This window comes from Colletotrichum scovillei, assembly GCF_011075155.1.
Source record: "Colletotrichum scovillei strain TJNH1 chromosome Unknown Contig00001, whole genome shotgun sequence".
Classification (NCBI taxonomy): Eukaryota; Fungi; Ascomycota; class Sordariomycetes; order Glomerellales; family Glomerellaceae; genus Colletotrichum; species Colletotrichum scovillei.
In genome coordinates this window covers 161,885-179,286 of record NW_023336259.1, presented here as the reverse complement: position 1 = coordinate 179,286, position 17,402 = coordinate 161,885, and the positions used below count along the sequence as shown (strand labels likewise).

General features: G+C 54.3%; 7 protein-coding genes across 7 annotated transcripts; 5 read left to right on the top strand and 2 right to left on the bottom strand.

Annotated features, from left to right (window-relative positions):
* The first annotated feature begins 2,176 nt into the window (after positions 1-2,176).
* Positions 2,177-3,035, top strand: HER10_EVM0013230 (uncharacterized protein). Its single transcript, XM_035482594.1, has 2 exons — positions 2,177-2,757; positions 2,823-3,035. Exons 1-2 carry the CDS (start codon positions 2,289-2,291, stop codon positions 2,918-2,920), a joined length of 567 nt encoding a protein of 188 aa, XP_035339085.1. The 5' UTR covers positions 2,177-2,288; the 3' UTR covers positions 2,921-3,035.
* Positions 3,036-3,310: 275 nt separating this feature from the next.
* On the bottom strand, positions 3,311-5,075 carry HER10_EVM0009121 (RNA polymerase Rpb7-like domain-containing protein; the record flags this gene model as incomplete). The annotated part of the gene is made up of 1 exon (XM_035478620.1): positions 3,311-5,075. The coding sequence occupies exon 1, from the start codon at positions 4,784-4,786 to the stop codon at positions 3,311-3,313; it is 1,476 nt and encodes a 491-aa protein (XP_035338714.1). The 5' UTR covers positions 4,787-5,075.
* A 325-nt stretch (positions 5,076-5,400) lies between these two features.
* On the top strand, positions 5,401-6,604 carry HER10_EVM0003712 (NmrA-like family protein). The gene is made up of 2 exons (XM_035473377.1): positions 5,401-6,176; positions 6,236-6,604. Exons 1-2 carry the CDS (start codon positions 5,578-5,580, stop codon positions 6,582-6,584), a joined length of 948 nt encoding a protein of 315 aa, XP_035338208.1. The 5' UTR covers positions 5,401-5,577; the 3' UTR covers positions 6,585-6,604.
* A 660-nt stretch (positions 6,605-7,264) lies between these two features.
* Positions 7,265-8,883, top strand: HER10_EVM0012580 (uncharacterized protein; the record flags this gene model as incomplete). The annotated part of the gene is made up of 2 exons (XM_035481973.1): positions 7,265-7,369; positions 7,462-8,883. 2 exons carry the CDS (start codon positions 7,265-7,267, stop codon positions 8,881-8,883), a joined length of 1,527 nt encoding a protein of 508 aa, XP_035339018.1.
* Positions 8,884-8,987: 104 nt separating this feature from the next.
* Positions 8,988-9,867, bottom strand: HER10_EVM0007552 (hydantoin racemase; the record flags this gene model as incomplete). The annotated part of the gene is made up of 2 exons (XM_035477105.1): positions 8,988-9,665; positions 9,754-9,867. 2 exons carry the CDS (start codon positions 9,865-9,867, stop codon positions 8,988-8,990), a joined length of 792 nt encoding a protein of 263 aa, XP_035338571.1.
* A 416-nt stretch (positions 9,868-10,283) lies between these two features.
* Positions 10,284-11,914, top strand: HER10_EVM0010780 (actin-like protein 2). Its single transcript, XM_035480229.1, has 3 exons — positions 10,284-10,424; positions 10,540-10,962; positions 11,054-11,914. Exons 1-3 carry the CDS (start codon positions 10,403-10,405, stop codon positions 11,782-11,784), a joined length of 1,176 nt encoding a protein of 391 aa, XP_035338867.1. The 5' UTR covers positions 10,284-10,402; the 3' UTR covers positions 11,785-11,914.
* Positions 11,915-12,198: 284 nt separating this feature from the next.
* On the top strand, positions 12,199-16,949 carry HER10_EVM0000714 (uncharacterized protein). Its single transcript, XM_035470483.1, has 2 exons — positions 12,199-13,726; positions 15,440-16,949. Exons 1-2 carry the CDS (start codon positions 13,633-13,635, stop codon positions 16,750-16,752), a joined length of 1,407 nt encoding a protein of 468 aa, XP_035337923.1. The 5' UTR covers positions 12,199-13,632; the 3' UTR covers positions 16,753-16,949.
* The last annotated feature ends 453 nt before the right edge of the window (positions 16,950-17,402 follow it).

The following is a 17,402-nucleotide window of genomic DNA, read 5'->3' as shown; positions in this document are numbered from 1 at the left end:
GGTGTTGAGACCTGAAGAATGAGACGGGTGGCGAGAGAAAGGCCAGCTTGCCTCAACCAATTGCGAGGTATCTTATACGGACGAGGCATTGTAAAAATGCCATCTCGTTATACGTACGTGAGCGTGCACTTGCAATTGTCGTGGGGAGCGTCAAAAGCCTACGACTTTTCAACTTCGGAATCTGGATAGCACTTTTTTCGCGCTCAGCGGCAAAGCCTGCGTGGTCGCTAGCTCTCCAAGCTGCAAGAACGGCCAACTCGAGAATACCCTCAACGACCAGTAGTCGCATCAGCCCTGATGGTCTAGCGGTATGATTCTCCCTTAGGGTCTCACGACACGTCTGGGAGAGGTCCCAGGTTCGAATCCTGGTTAGGGCCCAATTCTTTTGTTTTTGACGATAAAAGCCATTGACTAGGTCAGATAGACTCACAACTGGTCACTGGCGTATTCTTGACACGGATATGGCCATTTCGTTGACTGGGTGGTGTTCGGATGGACCAGCCCGCTGACCGCGTTTCGTGTTAGTGGTGTTGGGATTGTTGGGCTGTGCTTGCAAGGAATGGGAGCATAGCAAGGAGGATCAAAGATATCAGCCCTACCTACTGGACGATCGATTGTGCAAATGTGAATGAACGGAAGTGAGAACAAGGAAGGGGAGGCATATATTAGTAGCTCGATGTTGCCTCCAGCTCAAACTCCAAGTTTAAACATGAGAGTCCGGACCTCTGAGAGTTACTGAGGCTCTGATGGCCAGAGGTTCAAAAGATATGCTTCGGAGGCCTCCTGGAGGCCTACCGTTAACTGCCAGAGATTGAACTCTAACTAAACGTTCGAAGATAGAATTCACTTGCTTTCTGGAGAAAAATACAATAAATCATGAATTGCTTCTTCAATATGTTCCAGACATGTCAAGAAGAAGCAACCGAGATAGTTGTAAAACGTTGTGGATAACCCAGACGTACGCGCAATCCGACGATCGTTCTTGCAATGACAACAATCAAGATAGGACTAGGAAGAGATAAAATTTCAGCTCCCAACTTCATCGACATATTTCGCCTCATGGAGAAAGGAGACAGAAACCTCGACCACCGCCACGTAGATCTAATGGCGGCCGAATCCCGGACCAAGAAGACCACCGACTACATCCGCGGCGGCGTCAAAATTTTCATGCGTCTGCGCGATGCCGTTACTGAGCTCTTGGAAGAAGTCTTGGACCTGGCGATCAAAGCAGGCAGGATCGTGCTCTAATTCGACAAGGAGCACCCGTACATCGTCGCTATCGTTGTCAGCGGAGTGGTGCAAGCCGTTGTCTCCCCCTGGGTGCTCTAAGCCCTCGGTTCTGGACAACTTGGACCTGTTGCTGGTGAGTTTTTCAGCAGACCACTCCTCCGTATTCTCTATCTTAAGGTCAACTCTGACGCAGTGCCCACTCAAGGTTCTTTCGCGGCAGGGTTGCAGGCGCCAATAGGCGCGGCCGTTGCGACGGCCTCTCTGTTTTCTATCTTGCAGTGGGTTGGAATGACTTAGACTTGAATCCTGGGAAGGCTCTTTGGCTACAATACAAGGCTTTCATGACCCGCCTAGTCGCATTCGAGGGCCATAGAAAGCATGGGATAACGCAAGTTGAAGAAATATGTACTTTCTTTTGCCCTGACTCTAGGAGTGCTGCCCACTTGATTCTATGCGAAGCTTGACCTCTATCAGGTGTCTCCAGTGCGCTAGTTTATCAACCTTGATGCTTTCTGTCCGTATCGTCCTCCCTCATACATTGATCAAGTACGCTTGTGATCGAATCGTAGTGGTTCGCATGTGCCGTCTCATGTATTAGTGGGTGCAAAGCATTGCGAATCTGGTTCAACCTGCCCACTTAGCTCCGGCTACATCATCTGTTGAAGGATCAATGAATTGGTGCCACCGAAAGATGGAAAGGAGCTGCTCTCTCGATTACAGGTAGTTTTCTGATCCAGGATTGTTTGGAGCACGAGCTGTTGGTTCATGTGTTTTTGAGCCCAATAACTGCGCAGGTGAGTTGCATTGAACCAACGGGCGGCATATGAACGAATGAGCAGGGCGGACTCCATGTGGGAGGCCAACCATGAGGAGGCGCGGTGAGCTCAAGTTGGGCACATGTCTCATCCCGTTTATTCGTTGGTGAAATTGCAATAACAGCGGCAAGGCTGTCCCTCTCGGCTATCTCGCGACCTTTCTTTCACACATCGCGACCTTTTAGGCTCTTTTCCCGCAGACTTCACGTTCTTAAAACGATTACATTCACAAAAGGCACCAAGATGGAGCACAACAAGAAGGACAGCTGCAACCTCCTCGCCCACTGCCTCCCGCAGTTGCATGCGGACGCGAAGCCAATCATGCCCGAAAAGCAGACGAGCATCATCAAAGATCAACCCATCCGCCCTGCCCAGGACGCCGCTTCCGAATTTGTCGACATCCTTCGCACCACCGAAAAGGGAGGCAAAGACCTCGAGCGCCGTCTCAGAAACATCGTCACGGTCAACTCCTGGACCGAAGAGCTCGCCAAGTACATCCTCTCCGGCGTCGAAGGCCTCGTCCGCCACCGCGACACCATCGGCCAAGTCGTGAGGGAGACTGTGGACAAGTCGACGGAAGCCGCTGATAGCGTCTTCGAGTTTGCAAAGGAGCATCCCGTCTTTGTTACCATCATCGCCATTGGCGTGTTGGTTATCGTCGCTCCCTGGGTGGTTGAGGCCCTTGGCTTTGGTGAACTTGGACCCATTCCTGGTAAGTCTTGTCGACCATGCTCAATTTGTTTTCTCCGGTCAAGTTCTTACGGTATATCAATATAGATACCTTTGCCTCCTGGTGGCAGGCGCGATATGCCGGATACGTTCCCAAGGGGTCTCTCTTCTCTTTCCTCCAGCGGCTGGGGATGACTTGGAAATGACTACTTGTGTTGCTTGGGAAGGGATTCGATTACGGGCCAAGCTTTAACACTTGAAGCCAGGCATATCAAGGACTGTGGAAAGGACAAGGTAGGGCAACAAGTCGCTAAGCAAGGGCATGTAGTTCCAGGCCAAGTTTTCTTCAACTTTGGTAGGCCAACGGCTAGCATCCCAAATGAACCCTGTTGCCTCGCAAGTCGTGTTCACTGCACTACTTGTGCTCGTTCATAACCAACCGATTGTCGCAGCGAGTACCTCGCAGTCCTGAAGTATATGCAAAGTATTGTATCATTGTCAAATTTTCCCTGACCCTCAAAACGCCCGAAAAGTCGACCCACGGGGAATCATAAGACACAGAGAGCAAAGCTTATCTATTACAAAGCCCCCCTTTCTTATGCCTCCTCCGTCGAAATGCCCGTAAACGCCTCCTTTTCACCACCTTCGCCCGCCTCATTATCCGTCACAGGCTCCGTCGTCTTCCACACATCATTTCTCAACGCCTTGTCCTCCTCATCCTCGACCTCGCCAAACTTGGTGACGCTGAACTCGGGCATGGCACGCCGTTCCTTGGAGAGGATGCCGCCGCTCTTACCGGCTCTGCGTCTACGCTCCTGCTCTGCGTCGCGCTGGATCGCCGCCTTCTCGCCCGCGGCGTCGAGCATCGTGCCCTCCAGGCTGAGGTACCCGTGGTCGCCGCTGACGCCGACGTCGAACGCCTTGATGCGGAAGCGCACCCGGCCCTTGACCTTATCCCCGGCGCCGTCGACCCAGAAGCCCGTGGTGTGGATCTGGCGCACGGCACCGTGCTCGTCCTCGGCGGCGGCCTCGGTGTTCTCGACGTCAAAGGGGTCGGCGACGTAGGAGGCGGCCTCGGCGGAGCCGGCGTGCACCCAGCGCCATTCGGGGGGGAGACGGCTGGACTCGATGCTGGCGTTGAACTTGCCCCAGCAAACGACGCCGACGTGGCCCTCGTTCTCGAGGTTGATGCTGCCTTCCATCCAGGCGCCGCGGCGGGGGACAAAGAGGTCGACGTCGACAGTCACGTAGCCGAAGCCGACGGCGTACTCGTCGACGGAGGTGAGGTCGCAGTGCTCCGAGTCGCTCTTGGCGGCGTAGCGGCGGCCGGGCTGCTCCGAGACGGCGACGTTGCGGAAGGCGAGGAGGACGCCCTTGAGGTCCGGGACGTAGCGGTTCACGAGGGGCTCGAGGTGCTGCGTCGCGGCGGCGGTGCAGGGCGTGTCCCAGCCTATGGGGTAGATGGGGAGGTATAGCGAGACGGTCTGGGTGTAGAAGGGGAACTGGGGCTTGGAGGGCGCGTCGGGGGGTTGGTGGACTCGGCCTGTTGATTTCGTCTTTGCGGGGGAGTCGACGTTCATGGCGTCGGCGTCTGCGTCGGCGACGGGTTCGGGGGACGCTGCTTTCTTGCTCTTCTTTTCCTTCTTTCCGCTCGCTGGCGGCTCTGCGGCATCTTCGACTGCTTCCGCTGACTCCTGTTGTTCTGACTTGCGCTTCTTCTTTTTGTCCTTCTTCTCCTTGCGCTCGGCGTCCGAGCCGTCTTGTTCGGCGGACTCGCCTACTGACTTTCTGTGCTTGTCCTTCTTGGACTTCTTCTTTGCGGATGATGGCTCGCCATTGGTATTGCTTGTCGCGGCGGCGTCCATTGAGAGGTCCTGGGAAGCCTGAGGAGATTCCTCTTCTTCGTCATTGGCGTCGTTCTTGGCTACACCGAGGCTCTTTGTGCGCTTGTGCTTGCGCTCTTCGGCGGCATCGTCGCCCTCCTCGCGCAGGCGCTTCTTCTCCTTCTTGTCCTTTTTGCTCCTCTTGTCGGACTTGTGCCCATTGGTCGCTGGTGAGTCGGTGGACGCCATATTTGCGCTTTGGAGGGTTGCTCGGCAGTTCGTGGCTGGGGTGTTGTCGTCGTCGAATCTCGCCCGGCGGGTCGCGAGGTAGCTGCGTTCCCGACTGTCGAACCAAAAAATAAAAAAAGTTGAACTTCAAAAAAATTTCTAGGGAAACTTCACCGATCGGTGGTGGGGTCGTCCGTCTCCCGCGTGTGGGTCCGTTGTCCTCTCAGAAAATACCGTGCCGACAGGGATACCTAACATGGTGGGGCCTTGAGGAGTACGTACCCGGCCCGGTCGGAGGTCGGGAATCTCGCTGGGCTTCGATGGCGTGCCTCATCCGAACATTTCGCTTCCAGTTGAATCCGGGAGCTCTAAAGACAAAGTTTCATTCTACCGGAGGTCGGAGACACAAGATGGTTGCTTGTGGTGGAGAAGCCCGGCCCAAAAGACCGCTTACATTCGGCTTCTTCACAGCTTGTTGTCTCTTTGAGGGAGTGTGAATGGGCGAGATGAACGGCGTGGGGCTCGTCGCTTCTCGCATCCGTTCCCCTCATTGCTCCCCCAATGCCCCTCCATCTCATAAGCGCAGCTTGAGATGGCGTCAGACTCGAGGGGTCGAAGCACAGCTTGCATGTGTCTAGTAGTTTCAGCGGGGTGAACCATTGAGCCGTTATCGCTCTGTGTTTTGTAATACACTTGAAGCTATAAGAACCAGGCATCCGGCCACAGGCACTCAATTCCGGGACTTGGAGACCTCTTACAACAACCATATATCTTCTACGCTACCAAACCGTATTCCTTCATAACACGACAGTATGTCTACCTTTAAAGCATCCAAGATCTTGGTGTTCGGCGCGACTGGCCAGATTGGTGTTTTCATCACAGCAGCATTGCTAGATGCCAACCCCTCTTTTGACCAAATCACCATCTTCACATCGCCAACCACAGTAGAGAGGAAAGCAGAATTGCTCGATGGCTGGAAGAAGAAGGGACTGAAGGTCATCGCCGGCGATGTCGACGACACGGAGCAAATCAAAGCAGCCTACAAGGATGCCGATACCGTCATATCTGCGCTGGGTAGGAACGTGATTGAGAAGCAAATCGATCTCATCAAATTGGCCGAGGAGACCGACTCTGTCAAGTGGTTCTTCCCCTCCGAGTACGGAACGGATATCGAATACGGTCCCAAGAGCCCCAATGAAAAGCCTCATCAGGCCAAGCTCAAGGTGCGCAAGTACATCCGCGAGAATGTTCAGAGGCCCAAGTACACGTACCTGGTAACGGGCCCTTATGTCGACATGTTCTTGACTTTGCCGTCGATTGCGCAAGAGGCTGGTGGGTTCGATACAGCAGCCCGCAAGGCGGTCCTGATTGAAGACGGCGAAGGAAAGACTGGCCTGATTACCATGAAAGAGTACGTTTGCATTCCCACACTATTGTCGTGTCACCCAGTACTGATTTGAATATGCAAAGCGTTGGTACAACATTGGTGGCATCGCTTCGTCACCCCGAGGCATCCTTTAACCGAGCTCTCAAAGTTCAGTCCTTCGTGGCGACCGGCAAGGAAATCGTGGCCGAGTACGAGAAGCAGACTGGAGAGAAGTGGGAGATCGTCTATTCGTCGCTGGAGACCCTGAAGAAAGCTGAGGAGAAGGCATGGGCTGAGGGCATCCCTTACGCCACCATCTTCACCTTGCGACGCATCTGGGCCGAGGGCGGTACGTTGTACGACAAGACTGACAATGAGAGGATTGGGCTTGGACCCAACGATGTTGAGAGCTTAGAGATCGCTGTCAAGAGGTCATTGCGTAAGATTCAATAAACTTTGAGCGAGGAACAGACTACAATTAATTTTGAACTCTTTTATCCAACAGTTTCTAAATCCAAATTGTAAAGGTGAGATTACCAGTAGGCTTATATCCACCACATCACATATGATGCTGGACAAGCCGGATGCTATGTCTCAAGGAGAAGGTAATAACACTGCATCATTGGAAAAGAGACTGAGTAAACAACACCTCATGATTCCAACGTTGGCATCAAATGCTTCATACCTAATATATGGACTCATCAGCCTGGAGGCACAGCTTTATGCGATGAATGGATAGGTACCTGAGAGTGCAGCGAATAACAGCGCTAGGAAATGTACCTTAGTCACTGGACCGGATCCCGGCCCGCTCGCGGATCCTGGAACAGCCCGGCGTGCCAGGGACTGTGGCTGCTAGCGGCGCTGAAATGCGTAACAGGGTAACAGGGACGTGTGGCAGCTGTGGCAGCTGTGGCATGTGGGCAGCTTCCCCATGACCACCGGCGACTTCCCCAGCTTTCCCAACTTCGCTTTGTCGTCCCGACTGCCCCCCCTCTCGAACGAGGCAGGTTCCTTGTTCTCAACTGATTCAACTTGCCCCAAACACAAACCGCTGTCTTGACACAATCCCGAGCTCACTTTAGACGACACACACAACCTCGCAGCACTCGCAGCATCCAGCGTCGTTCGCCAACATGGCTCCTTCGGGTCTTCGACAGTGCATGCACGATGTCAGCCTATACTTGCTTGTCTTAATTTCTGTCTCGACTTTGGGCCCCCTGCAGTTCGGCTTCCACCTTGTATGTCATTGCATCATTCCGCTCCAACGTCGTTTTGCTTCAAACAATCCTCACGAAGCATGACTTGCTAACCAGCTGTTTCTCTCCTCCAGGCCGAGCTCAATGCCCCTCAAGATGTCCTTACCTGTCGAAAGAAGTCAATTGCGGCCAAGGGAGTGAAGCTCACATGGGTGCACTCCAAAGCGCCCGACCCCGAGCCCTGGCTCCCCGAGTGTATTCCCATGTCCGACGCCGTCTTCGCGACCGTCTCCTCCATCTTCACTGTCGGTGGCCTGCTCGGCGCGCTTTGTGCCGGCCCCTTGTCTTCGAAGCGCGGCCGGCGTCCTGCTATGCGAGTCACGTCCATTTTATACATTATCGGTGCCATCATCGAGACCCTCGCTGGCGGTGCTGCTGCTCTGGCAATCGGTCGATTCTTCACGGGTATGGCGGCTGGCGCGTCTACCGTCATTGTTCCGCTGTACATCAGTGAAATCGCGCCGCCAAAGGAGCGTGGACTGTTTGGTGCCATGACTCAGGTCTCCATCAATGTTGGCATTCTTGCTGTCCAGACTCTGGGCTTCTTCCTGAGCTACGGGAAGGCTTGGCGCTGGATCCTGGCTGCCGGCGTCTTCATTGCGTTGGCTCAGGCTTCCGGTCTCATGTTGATTCCTGAGAGCCCGGCGTGGCTGGCTGCCAACGGCGACGTCCCGAAGGCTCGCCGTACTCTGCAGCGTATCCGTGGCAAGGACTTCGACATCAGAGAGGAAGTTGAGAGCTGGGATGGGGAGGTGAACGCTGAGCAAGAGGGTCTCTTGGCCCAGAGCGACGACGTGCCGCCAGTGTCTCCTGGCCTGCCCAAGCACACCGCGCCTGTCCATCTTGGATTCTTCGACGTGATCAAAGACCCGCTTCACCGACCTGCTATCGCCGCTATTATCGGCATCATGTTTGCCCAGCAGCTGTGTGGCATCAACTCTGTCATCATGTACTCGGTGTCTCTCTTGAACGACTTGCTACCCGTCAGCTCCGCCCTACTGACAATTCTGATCTCTGTCATCAATCTCATTACCACTGCGGCTTGCTCTCCGCTGCCGGACAAGCTCGGAAGAAAGACCTGCATCCTGATCTCCATCATTGGACAGGGAATCAGCTCGCTGGTTCTTGCTCTTTCTATTCAATTCGGGGTCAAGATTTTGTCGGCTGTGTCAGTCGTGTCATTTGTAGCATTTTTCGCCGTTGGTCTTGGACCAGTTCCCTTCATCCTTGCGTCCGAAATGGTTGGACAAGAGGCTGTTGGCGCCGTACAGTCTTGGTCTCTAGGATCTAACTACCTTGCAACCTTCTTGGTTGCTCAGTTCTTCCCGATAGTCAATAATGCCTTCAACAATTGGCTTGGAGGAGCTGGCTGGGTGTACTTCCTATTCGCCGGCTTCGCTGCACTTTTTGCCCTGTTCGTTTCGGTCAAGGTGCCCGAAACCAAGGGCAAGAAGGACGCAGACGAAGTTTGGGGACGCACTAGACGGCTCGACTAAGACATTGTCGTGATTCTCGTAGTGTTGCGTTATTTTGAATAGAACGGTAAAAGGTATGGCGTTGAGAATGGGTGTCAATAGCATGGGTATTATTAATAGATCTATCAGTTTTGGAACAAGCGTCTGCTTCTGACTGTTTGCTCGAGCTGCAAAATGCCAGCTTTGACACCATCCACGATGAAGACCTGGCTGCCCTTCTCTGGACCATAGACGTCGTTGGCTGAGCTGCGAATAATTTCCTCGAGCCCGGCCATACCCGCACATCCCATAACCACACATCGCACGTCGCCGCTGCTCAACAGCTTCTTGGTAGCTTGCTCCAGCTTGACCCTGACTTCAGCCGGGCTGACGTGGTGGAAGTCCCCAGCTGTCAAGCCGGTCGACGCAACGCCCCCGAACTTGACATTCTCAGATTGCTCAGATTGACCCAGGTAGCCCTTCACGCCTTGGCTGAGGTGCTTCTCCCAGAACTCGCCAGTCGTGACAACACCCCATTTGGATGCGAGAGAAGGGTCAGAGCTGTGAGGCAAGAGTGAAGTCGCAGTCAGGATGCTGGCCTCGAAGATACCGGTGACGGCCAGCGAGGAGTGGAACTGCTGAGAAAGCTGCTCAACCAAGGTGTGGACACTGTAGCATGCGACGAGCACGCCGTCGAAGTCTTGGAGCTTGCCGCTCTTGGCGAGATCATTCATGACGACCTCAGTACTCAGTTTAATGTCAGCATCATCGTTGATGCTTGCTGGACTGGCAGGTGGTGCTGTGTAGGTGTGAATTTCTAGCGACTAGCACAGAAAGAGTGAAATCAGCCCTTGATCATCTGTGTTTGTGACTTGGCCGCCGTGTCCAGCCTGTTGGTTCATTTTGACTAACATCGTGCAAGGGCATTGCTTGTATGGCTTTCTCCATGCCCCTCGTCATGTCCTCTGACGAGTTGGCGTTGATCACGAGGATCTTGATATTCCGACGAAGGAGACGGGTTGCCATGGTTGCCTTATTACTGTGCAGGAAATGTGACTGGAGACGTTGTTCCTAGTATGAGATGGCCGTCACTTTGCGAGAATTAAACATCCAGCTGCCTGTGTTACTCACCCCTCAAGCGCGTAAATCATACTGATACCGCCGACCAGCGGCCTCTAACGAGTGGAGATTCTCCCGTCAAGGTGGGGCTGCCGGTCCGGTGACGCTGGGTTCCAGTGCACCGAACGAGCCGACTGCGGCTCCTCCAGGTCCTTCAGCACCACTTCTTTCAGTGACAGTGCACTGGAGTCCACTGTCGTGGACCGTGACGACTGCTGGCTGCGGGGTATCACGTGATTCACGCTACGTACTCAGCCACGACCTGGCTGACGATCCAGTGGCAGGACAGCTGGGAGGCAGTGGACTTGGCCCAACCCCACTATCGACGACACAGACGTAACAGCTTCCCAGACGCTCTCCCAACCACATCTCACCTCACCTCACCTCTCCCCCAAATCGAAAGAAGCTCCAATCTCGAAAGCCTGCAGCTTCTGCTTTCACAATGGCAGCCGAGGCCCCCATCGGTAAGATACAATGCCCCTGATACTGCAGCTAAAGCTGCATAGCTATGCCTGTGACCGCTTTCTCCCCAGTGGTTGATGCTCTCTGTTCGGGAGGTGGCTGACGCAAGATCCACAGTCCTCGACGGAGGAACAGGTTTCCTCAAGGTCGGCTACGCAGCGCAGAACTTCCCCGAATTCCAATACCCATCCATTGTCGGCCGACCGATCCTGAGAACCGAAGAAAAGGGCGAGGACAATGACTTGGTTATCAAGGATATCATGTGCGGTGACGAAGCCGCCGCCGCCCGGACGATGCTTCAGATCAGCTACCCCATGGAGAACGGTATCGTCAAGAAGTGGGATGACATGCAGCATCTCTGGGATTACACCTTTTTCGAAAAGATGAAGGTCGACCCGCGCGGCCGCAAGATCTTGTTGACCGAGCCCCCGATGAACCCGCTGCGGAACCGTGAGCAGATGTGCGAGGTCATGTTTGACCGCTACGGATTCGGCGGCGTCTATGTTGCCATCCAGGCCGTATTGGCCCTGTACGCCCAAGGTATGTTGACCACACTAGCTACGATCGATTTGGATTGGAAAAAGAGAGCGCGAGAATATGCAGCGAGGCTGACTTTGGATGCTCCCTACAGGTCTCAGCTCCGGTGTCGTCGTCGACTCGGGAGACGGCGTGACCCACATCGTGCCCGTTTACGAGTCGGTTGTCCTGAACCACCTTACCCGCAGACTGGATGTCGCGGGCCGAGACGTCACGCGCAACCTCATTGCGCTCCTCCTGCGCCGCGGCTACGCGCTCAACCGAACGGCCGATTTCGAGACTGTCCGGCAGATCAAGGAGAAGCTCTGCTACGTCTCGTACGACTTGGAGCTGGACAAGCGCCTGAGCGAGGACACAACGGTGCTGGTGGAGAGCTACACGCTGCCCGACGGCCGTGTAATCAGAGTGGGCAGCGAGCGATTCGAGGCGCCAGAGTGCATGTTCCAGCCTCACCTGGTGGACTGCGAACAGCCCGGTATTGCCGAGTTCCTGTTCAACACGATCCAGGCGGCCGATGTGGACGTGAGATCATCGCTGTACAAGGCCATTGTGCTGTCTGGCGGCAGCAGCATGTACCCCGGTCTCCCGTCACGTCTGGAAAAGGAGTTGAAGCAGCTGTGGCTGACGCGGGTGCTTGGCGGTAACCCGGAGAGATTAAACAAGTTCAAGGTCCGGATAGAAGACCCACCTCGCCGGAGACACATGGTCTTCCTCGGTGGTGCGGTGCTGGCCAACATTATGGCAGACAAGGAGGGCATGTGGGTGACCAAGGAGGAGTGGGATGAACAGGGACCGCGCGTGCTCGAGAAGCTCGGCCCGCGATAGATGGATGGTCTGCCAAGGTGATGGATGTGATGGCCGCGTTGGTAGTAGACGTAGCATGCATGTGGCAGGTTTTAGAGCCTCGTTTTGTTTTCTAACGAAAAAAGTTGATGAACTCTATTATGACACTGGCGTACAGAAAGTCTTTTCTGGTCAAAGCAGAGCTATCTTTGAGTGTTTTGGACAAGTTGTTATAGGTAGTCTTTCTGTGCTTAAGCTTCCATCAATGAACCGTGAGGCCAACACCGTGCAAGATGACACAATCTCAACACTGTGCAACCAGGCAGCGGCTTCCCGCTACTAGAGAGAGAGCGATGCGCCTACCTCTACGGAGTACGCCCAAGTCGATGGGAAGCCACGCCGCCTCGTCTGTTGCTTGCCGGTGAAACGTCACTTCAACTCACTCTTTGCTCCCTCCTGGAACTTCAACCTCTCACCCGCTTGCACTCAATCAATCATCCTTCATCCGCCAGCTCGCACATTCTTGGGCCCCTTCTCCGTGATCTATCTCCAGTTTTACCTCTTCCTCAACCTTGCGGCACTTTCGGCCCAGGGGGGTTTTCTCCGCACTTCAAATCGTCATTGCTTGTGATCGCACACAGTAAACACTACAGAATCCAGAGACTTTGCGACTCGTGCCCGACGCGCGACGCCGATCATCGCATCGCGTACCTACTCTCACTTGCCTGGCCACCAGGGCGGGCGCGCATCGCCATTCAACGCGGACTAATAGCCTGACATTGACCCTGTCGCGCATATCGCATTGGTCTTTTCACTTCGGCAACTCGCGAAAGGATCCGCGGAGCATCTAAGAAGATCCCAGCCAGCCCACTTGCTCAGCTCAGCGGCGAGAAAGTCCGCCGTGTGGGCGCATCTCTACGCAAGCCCGATCTCCGAATCTGAGAGGGGGAGCAGGACTTCCAAACCAAAAGAGTCGTTGACCCCCGCGCGCACACGCAGGTTCGCGCCTTCATCGGCCACCCCCAGACAACGTCGTTCAGGATAAGCTCGCCCACGACTCGATTTGGGGTTTGACATATTCCTTTTTGTCGTGTTCAGCGCGGGGCCGTTAGTTTCGGGGCACTACACCCGTCTCCTGCGGCACAGGACCGTCGCTACTCTGAGATAACCATAGCACACACACACACCCACCACATTTACGCGCAGACGCATACGCGAGCACACCTTTGACACCTTTGCGGAATCGGGATCTTGCGCCATTCATCCACTCTTGCGCCGCGCACGAGTCTCTCTCTGGCTGGTCTGGCGCGGACGCCTGTCCCTGGGCTGGAGCTGAGCTGACTTTTTTGACGGACTGTGGACTCGACATCTTTTTGCTGCTCGATCACTGACCTGACCCTGCTCGCGCCGCCGCCGACACAACCTTGACTTATTTGGAGACCCAAAGCCGGAGCTACGGTTTTCCTTTCCTAGCCCAGATTCAGACTTTCGCCGGAACGATATCCACTGACAAGTGTGCGTGCCCCATTTTCGCCACGTTTCGGCGGAGATTTCCTTGGGACAAACGAAAGCAAAGTCCTGGTTCCTGGGATAGGACAGTTGCGGTTCAGTCTCACAGGCGGGGCCAGAGACTATTGTAACTGTGAAGTAACTTGGATGAGAGAGGCGAGACTCACTTCACGGTTGTCGAATTGAGGGTTCCGACTTGAGCCAAGCAAGGCACGAAACCGCAAGGCACCCTTTGAAGAGAGAGAGAAAAAAAAAGAGGACTCCACGAATTGACTGGGGTTACTTTAAGGGGAGGATACGTAACCGGATACTTTGGAACCTCGAATTTGCAACTCCAATACGGATATTAAAGTCAGCAGCGAACCACCACCACCCCGGCGGATGATGAGTCTGACAAACCCGCCATCTGTCGCATCGGGCCCTGGCTCGGTGCGGACAGGCACGCTCAAGAGAAGCGTCCAGGCAGCGTTTGAAGGTGAGTTTTGATGTTTGCTTGTCGGTTACGTTCATCATACACTTCTGCAAACGCTCTCGTCCGTAACTGCCGTTCACTTTTTTTGCCCCCTTGGCTTCCCAATTTTTGCCCTTTTTTGCGGCTTGCCTGACTCGAGTTGAATGTCAATGTGTCGTTCCGGAAGGCAACCCGAGAGTCAAGCGACAAACATCAGGTGCAACAAGTGAGCGAGCATAGCAGCGGCAAAAGACAAAAAATTGGATGAGGAGTGAAGCCAAAGGCAGCAAGCACACTTGACACTTCAGACTCCAAAGTGAGAGAAGAGATGCAGAGAGTGCGCACATACGCAGAGCACGCAGAGAATATTGTATGTTTCTTGTTCATCCCGCTGCTTCGCTTCCACCATCCATCCGTGGCGGTTGTCGCCGCGGACGCCGCCGTCGCCTGCTCGTACCCTATTTGCAAACCCCGTTTCTTTTAATGTATAATCTTATCCACATTTTCTCCTCTTGTCGATCGTCGACCACCACCCCGGGTGTTCCATCCGTCTTGTGTATCGAATCGTATCTGGTCGAATGCACCCCTCCCACTCGCAATCCTGCACGTCTCTTCCTGCACTGCACACACACTCTCTCTCACTCACTCCTCCACTCACTCTCACTCTCACTCACCACACGCCATACGCCATACACCACACATTCACTTCCACATCCGCGGTCCTAGGCATTGCGCAGTAGTTAGTTTCGCGCTCACTCCTCCGCAAGACCCTTTGGATCTTTGGGGAAACGAAGCTCTCGGGAATCGGGGCCATCATTCAGCGGCAGCTCGCCTGTTATTGCTCTTCCGCATTTTCGCCTTCGCCCCATTTCCCGAGAATTTTCATACACACCCATTCAGAGACATATCCCAGCACATATCCTCACTGCGTCTCCAAATCCAATCCAGTCCAATCCAATCCTAATCCTCCTCGACCTCCACCCATCCTATCCCATCCTACCGGGTATCCCGCCGTGAGAAATACAACCTATACATAACTTTCGGGGGTCCTGCATCTGCCGTCTCCTCATTTTTCCCTTTCCCCACCGCTACCTTGCATCTCACACGATCATTGAGCACTCAGCCGAGAGGAAAAGGGTTCCGGCGCAACTTCGCGAGCTGTGCCGTGCGTGCTGTGTGTGTGTCCAGTGTGTGTTTCGACGGGTGGCAGGCTGCATTCTTCCGCCGGCGCCGCTTCTCTGCCTATTTGCTCTTTAAAGCTTAGAGCCACCCCGCGAACTCCAGCCCACACTGCCTATTGCCTGCCGCAGTCAGCCCCAGACCCAGACCCCGAAGCTTGAACCTGCTGCTCTTGGATCGGCGGTGAGCTTTGCCTGCTTTTGGAGGCGTTCTTCCGTGGCCACTGTCACCACGTGTGTTGCTGCTTCCCGAAAGCCTCACCTGATATTCCATCCCTCCTGGTGTATTCGGGACCAAAGAGACATGTGTTGTCTGTAGAGCGAGTGCATATTGTGTTTACTCCCTAAATCCTCTCGTCGCTCGCATCGCCTGCCTCATTTCCTTTTTCTACAAAAAGGGACCTCTCTCACAGTCACATATTTTTTCTTAAACATGTGGAGGGGAATAGGCTACGGCGGCCTGCACAGTCATAGCTCTTGTATTTGACATCCTCTCCCGATTTTTATCTCTGCTTCTATTTCTCATTCACTTTCAACCGCGCTGACACATTTCTCACAGACCCAGCGGACCGCGGCCTCGGCCACATCAATTATCAGCCCAAGGTCCGGGTTATCGAGCGATATAAGGTCGTCGGATTCATTAGCTCCGGAACCTATGGCCGCGTCTACAAGGCCCTTGGCCGCCAGGGCCAAACTGGCGAGTTTGCCATTAAGAAGTTCAAGCCCGACAAGGAGGGTGAACAGATTTCGTACACGGGCATTTCTCAGTCCGCCATCCGCGAGATGTCTTTGTGCAGTGAGCTGAAGCATGCCAATGTCATCAAGCTCATCGAAATCATACTGGAAGACAAGTGCATCTTTATGGTCTTTGAGTATGCCGAGCACGATCTGTTGCAAATCATTCACCACCACACACAAAACCCTCGCCATCCCATTCCGCCGCAGACGGTCAAGAGCATCATGTTCCAGCTGCTCAATGGTTGCCAGTATCTACACGCCAACTGGGTCCTGCACCGTGATCTCAAGCCCGCCAACATCATGGTCACCTCAGCCGGGGAAGTCAAGATTGGCGATCTAGGTCTGGCCCGCCGCTTCGACAAGCCCCTGCACTCCCTCTTCAGCGGCGATAAGGTTGTCGTGACGATCTGGTACCGCGCGCCGGAGCTCATACTCGGGAGTCGTCACTACACCCCCGCCATCGACATGTGGGCCGTCGGCTGCATCTTTGCGGAGCTGCTCTCGCTGCGGCCCATCTTCAAGGGCGAGGAGGCCAAGATGGACAGCAAGAAGACGGTGCCCTTCCAGCGGAACCAGATGCAGAAGATTGTCGACATCATGGGCCTGCCGTCCAAGGAGCGCTGGCCGCTGCTGTCTGCCATGCCCGAGTACCCGCAGCTGGCGACGCTGCAGCCGCCCATGACGCCGCATCACCACGGTCACCACGGGCACCACCGCGGACACGGGTACGGTCACCACCCGCCCGCGCCGAGCGGCTCGAATTTGGAGAAGTGGTATTACAGCACCATTTCGCAGGGGGCTTCGAGCAGCGCGACGTCGGCGCCGCAAGGTGGAAACGGGGGCGGCGCGCCGCTGGCGAGTCTAGGGGCTGAGGGGTATAAGTTGCTCGCGAGCCTGTTGGAGTACGACCCCGTGGAGAGGTTGACGGCGGCCAAGGCGCTGCAGCACCCGTTCTTTTCGACGGGTGATCGGTTGAATGCGCACTGTTTTGAGGGGTTGAAGAATGAGTACCCGCATCGGAGGGTCAGTCAGGATGATAACGATATCCGGACGAGTAGTTTGCCTGGCACCAAGAGGAGTGGGTTGCCTGATGATTCGCTTGCTAGGCCTACGAAGAAGTTGAGGGAGATTTGAGGGTGCGCGTTGTGTGTATGGTCTTGGTGTGTGTGTGTGTGTGTGTGTGTGTGGTATGGATCAAGGCATTGGCATGGTACGGCGTTTCCATCGGTGTCATGTGAAAGATGTAGATAGCGGTACATTGGCGTTCTTTGAGATTGGGCCTTTTGGGGATGGGATTTGCATCAATACCACCATTACACGATTGATAGAGAAATAATTCCAAAGTGTTGAACATGGAGAATGAGTGACTTTTTTTCCTATTTGCTTTGTGATGGCCTCCTGGGTGAGATTTGGTGTTTCTGGAAATGGGAGGTCTGTGGCTAATGGGTGAGAGATGCAATGGATAGACTTTATGGTGGGATAGGAGAATGGCGTCGATGGGCTACACACGGTTAAGGACGGAAGAGATTGAGTCTTATAGGATTGGTAAAGTGGTCATTACAACGAGAATTCCGAATACTTTGTCTCTTCCTTACGATATAGATCGTGACTTGCAGTAGTCAATTAGGAATCTTTTGAGAAATCCCGTTGTTCCGCTAATATTGAACGGTCAGATGAGGAGTACTTTAGACCCCAGGATAAGTACAAGAAGTCTCTGTGTCTTATGTAGCTTCAATTTTCTACGTCTATCACGGCTAGCTATAGGAATGACGAATGGGTATAAC

Coding starts and splice junctions, on each gene's coding strand:
- HER10_EVM0013230 (XM_035482594.1), top strand. CDS start 2,289: ATGGAGCACAACAAGAAGGACAGCTGCAACCTCCTCGCCCACTGCCTC. Junction 2,758..2,822: donor TGAACTTGGACCCATTCCTG/GTAAGTCTTGTC, acceptor ATATCAATATAG/ATACCTTTGCCTCCTGGTGG.
- HER10_EVM0003712 (XM_035473377.1), top strand. CDS start 5,578: ATGTCTACCTTTAAAGCATCCAAGATCTTGGTGTTCGGCGCGACTGGC. Junction 6,177..6,235: donor GGCCTGATTACCATGAAAGA/GTACGTTTGCAT, acceptor GAATATGCAAAG/CGTTGGTACAACATTGGTGG.
- HER10_EVM0010780 (XM_035480229.1), top strand. CDS start 10,403: ATGGCAGCCGAGGCCCCCATCG. Junction 10,425..10,539: donor GGCAGCCGAGGCCCCCATCG/GTAAGATACAAT, acceptor CAAGATCCACAG/TCCTCGACGGAGGAACAGGT. Junction 10,963..11,053: donor ATTGGCCCTGTACGCCCAAG/GTATGTTGACCA, acceptor TGCTCCCTACAG/GTCTCAGCTCCGGTGTCGTC.
- HER10_EVM0000714 (XM_035470483.1), top strand. CDS start 13,633: ATGATGAGTCTGACAAACCCGCCATCTGTCGCATCGGGCCCTGGCTCG. Junction 13,727..15,439: donor CGTCCAGGCAGCGTTTGAAG/GTGAGTTTTGAT, acceptor CATTTCTCACAG/ACCCAGCGGACCGCGGCCTC.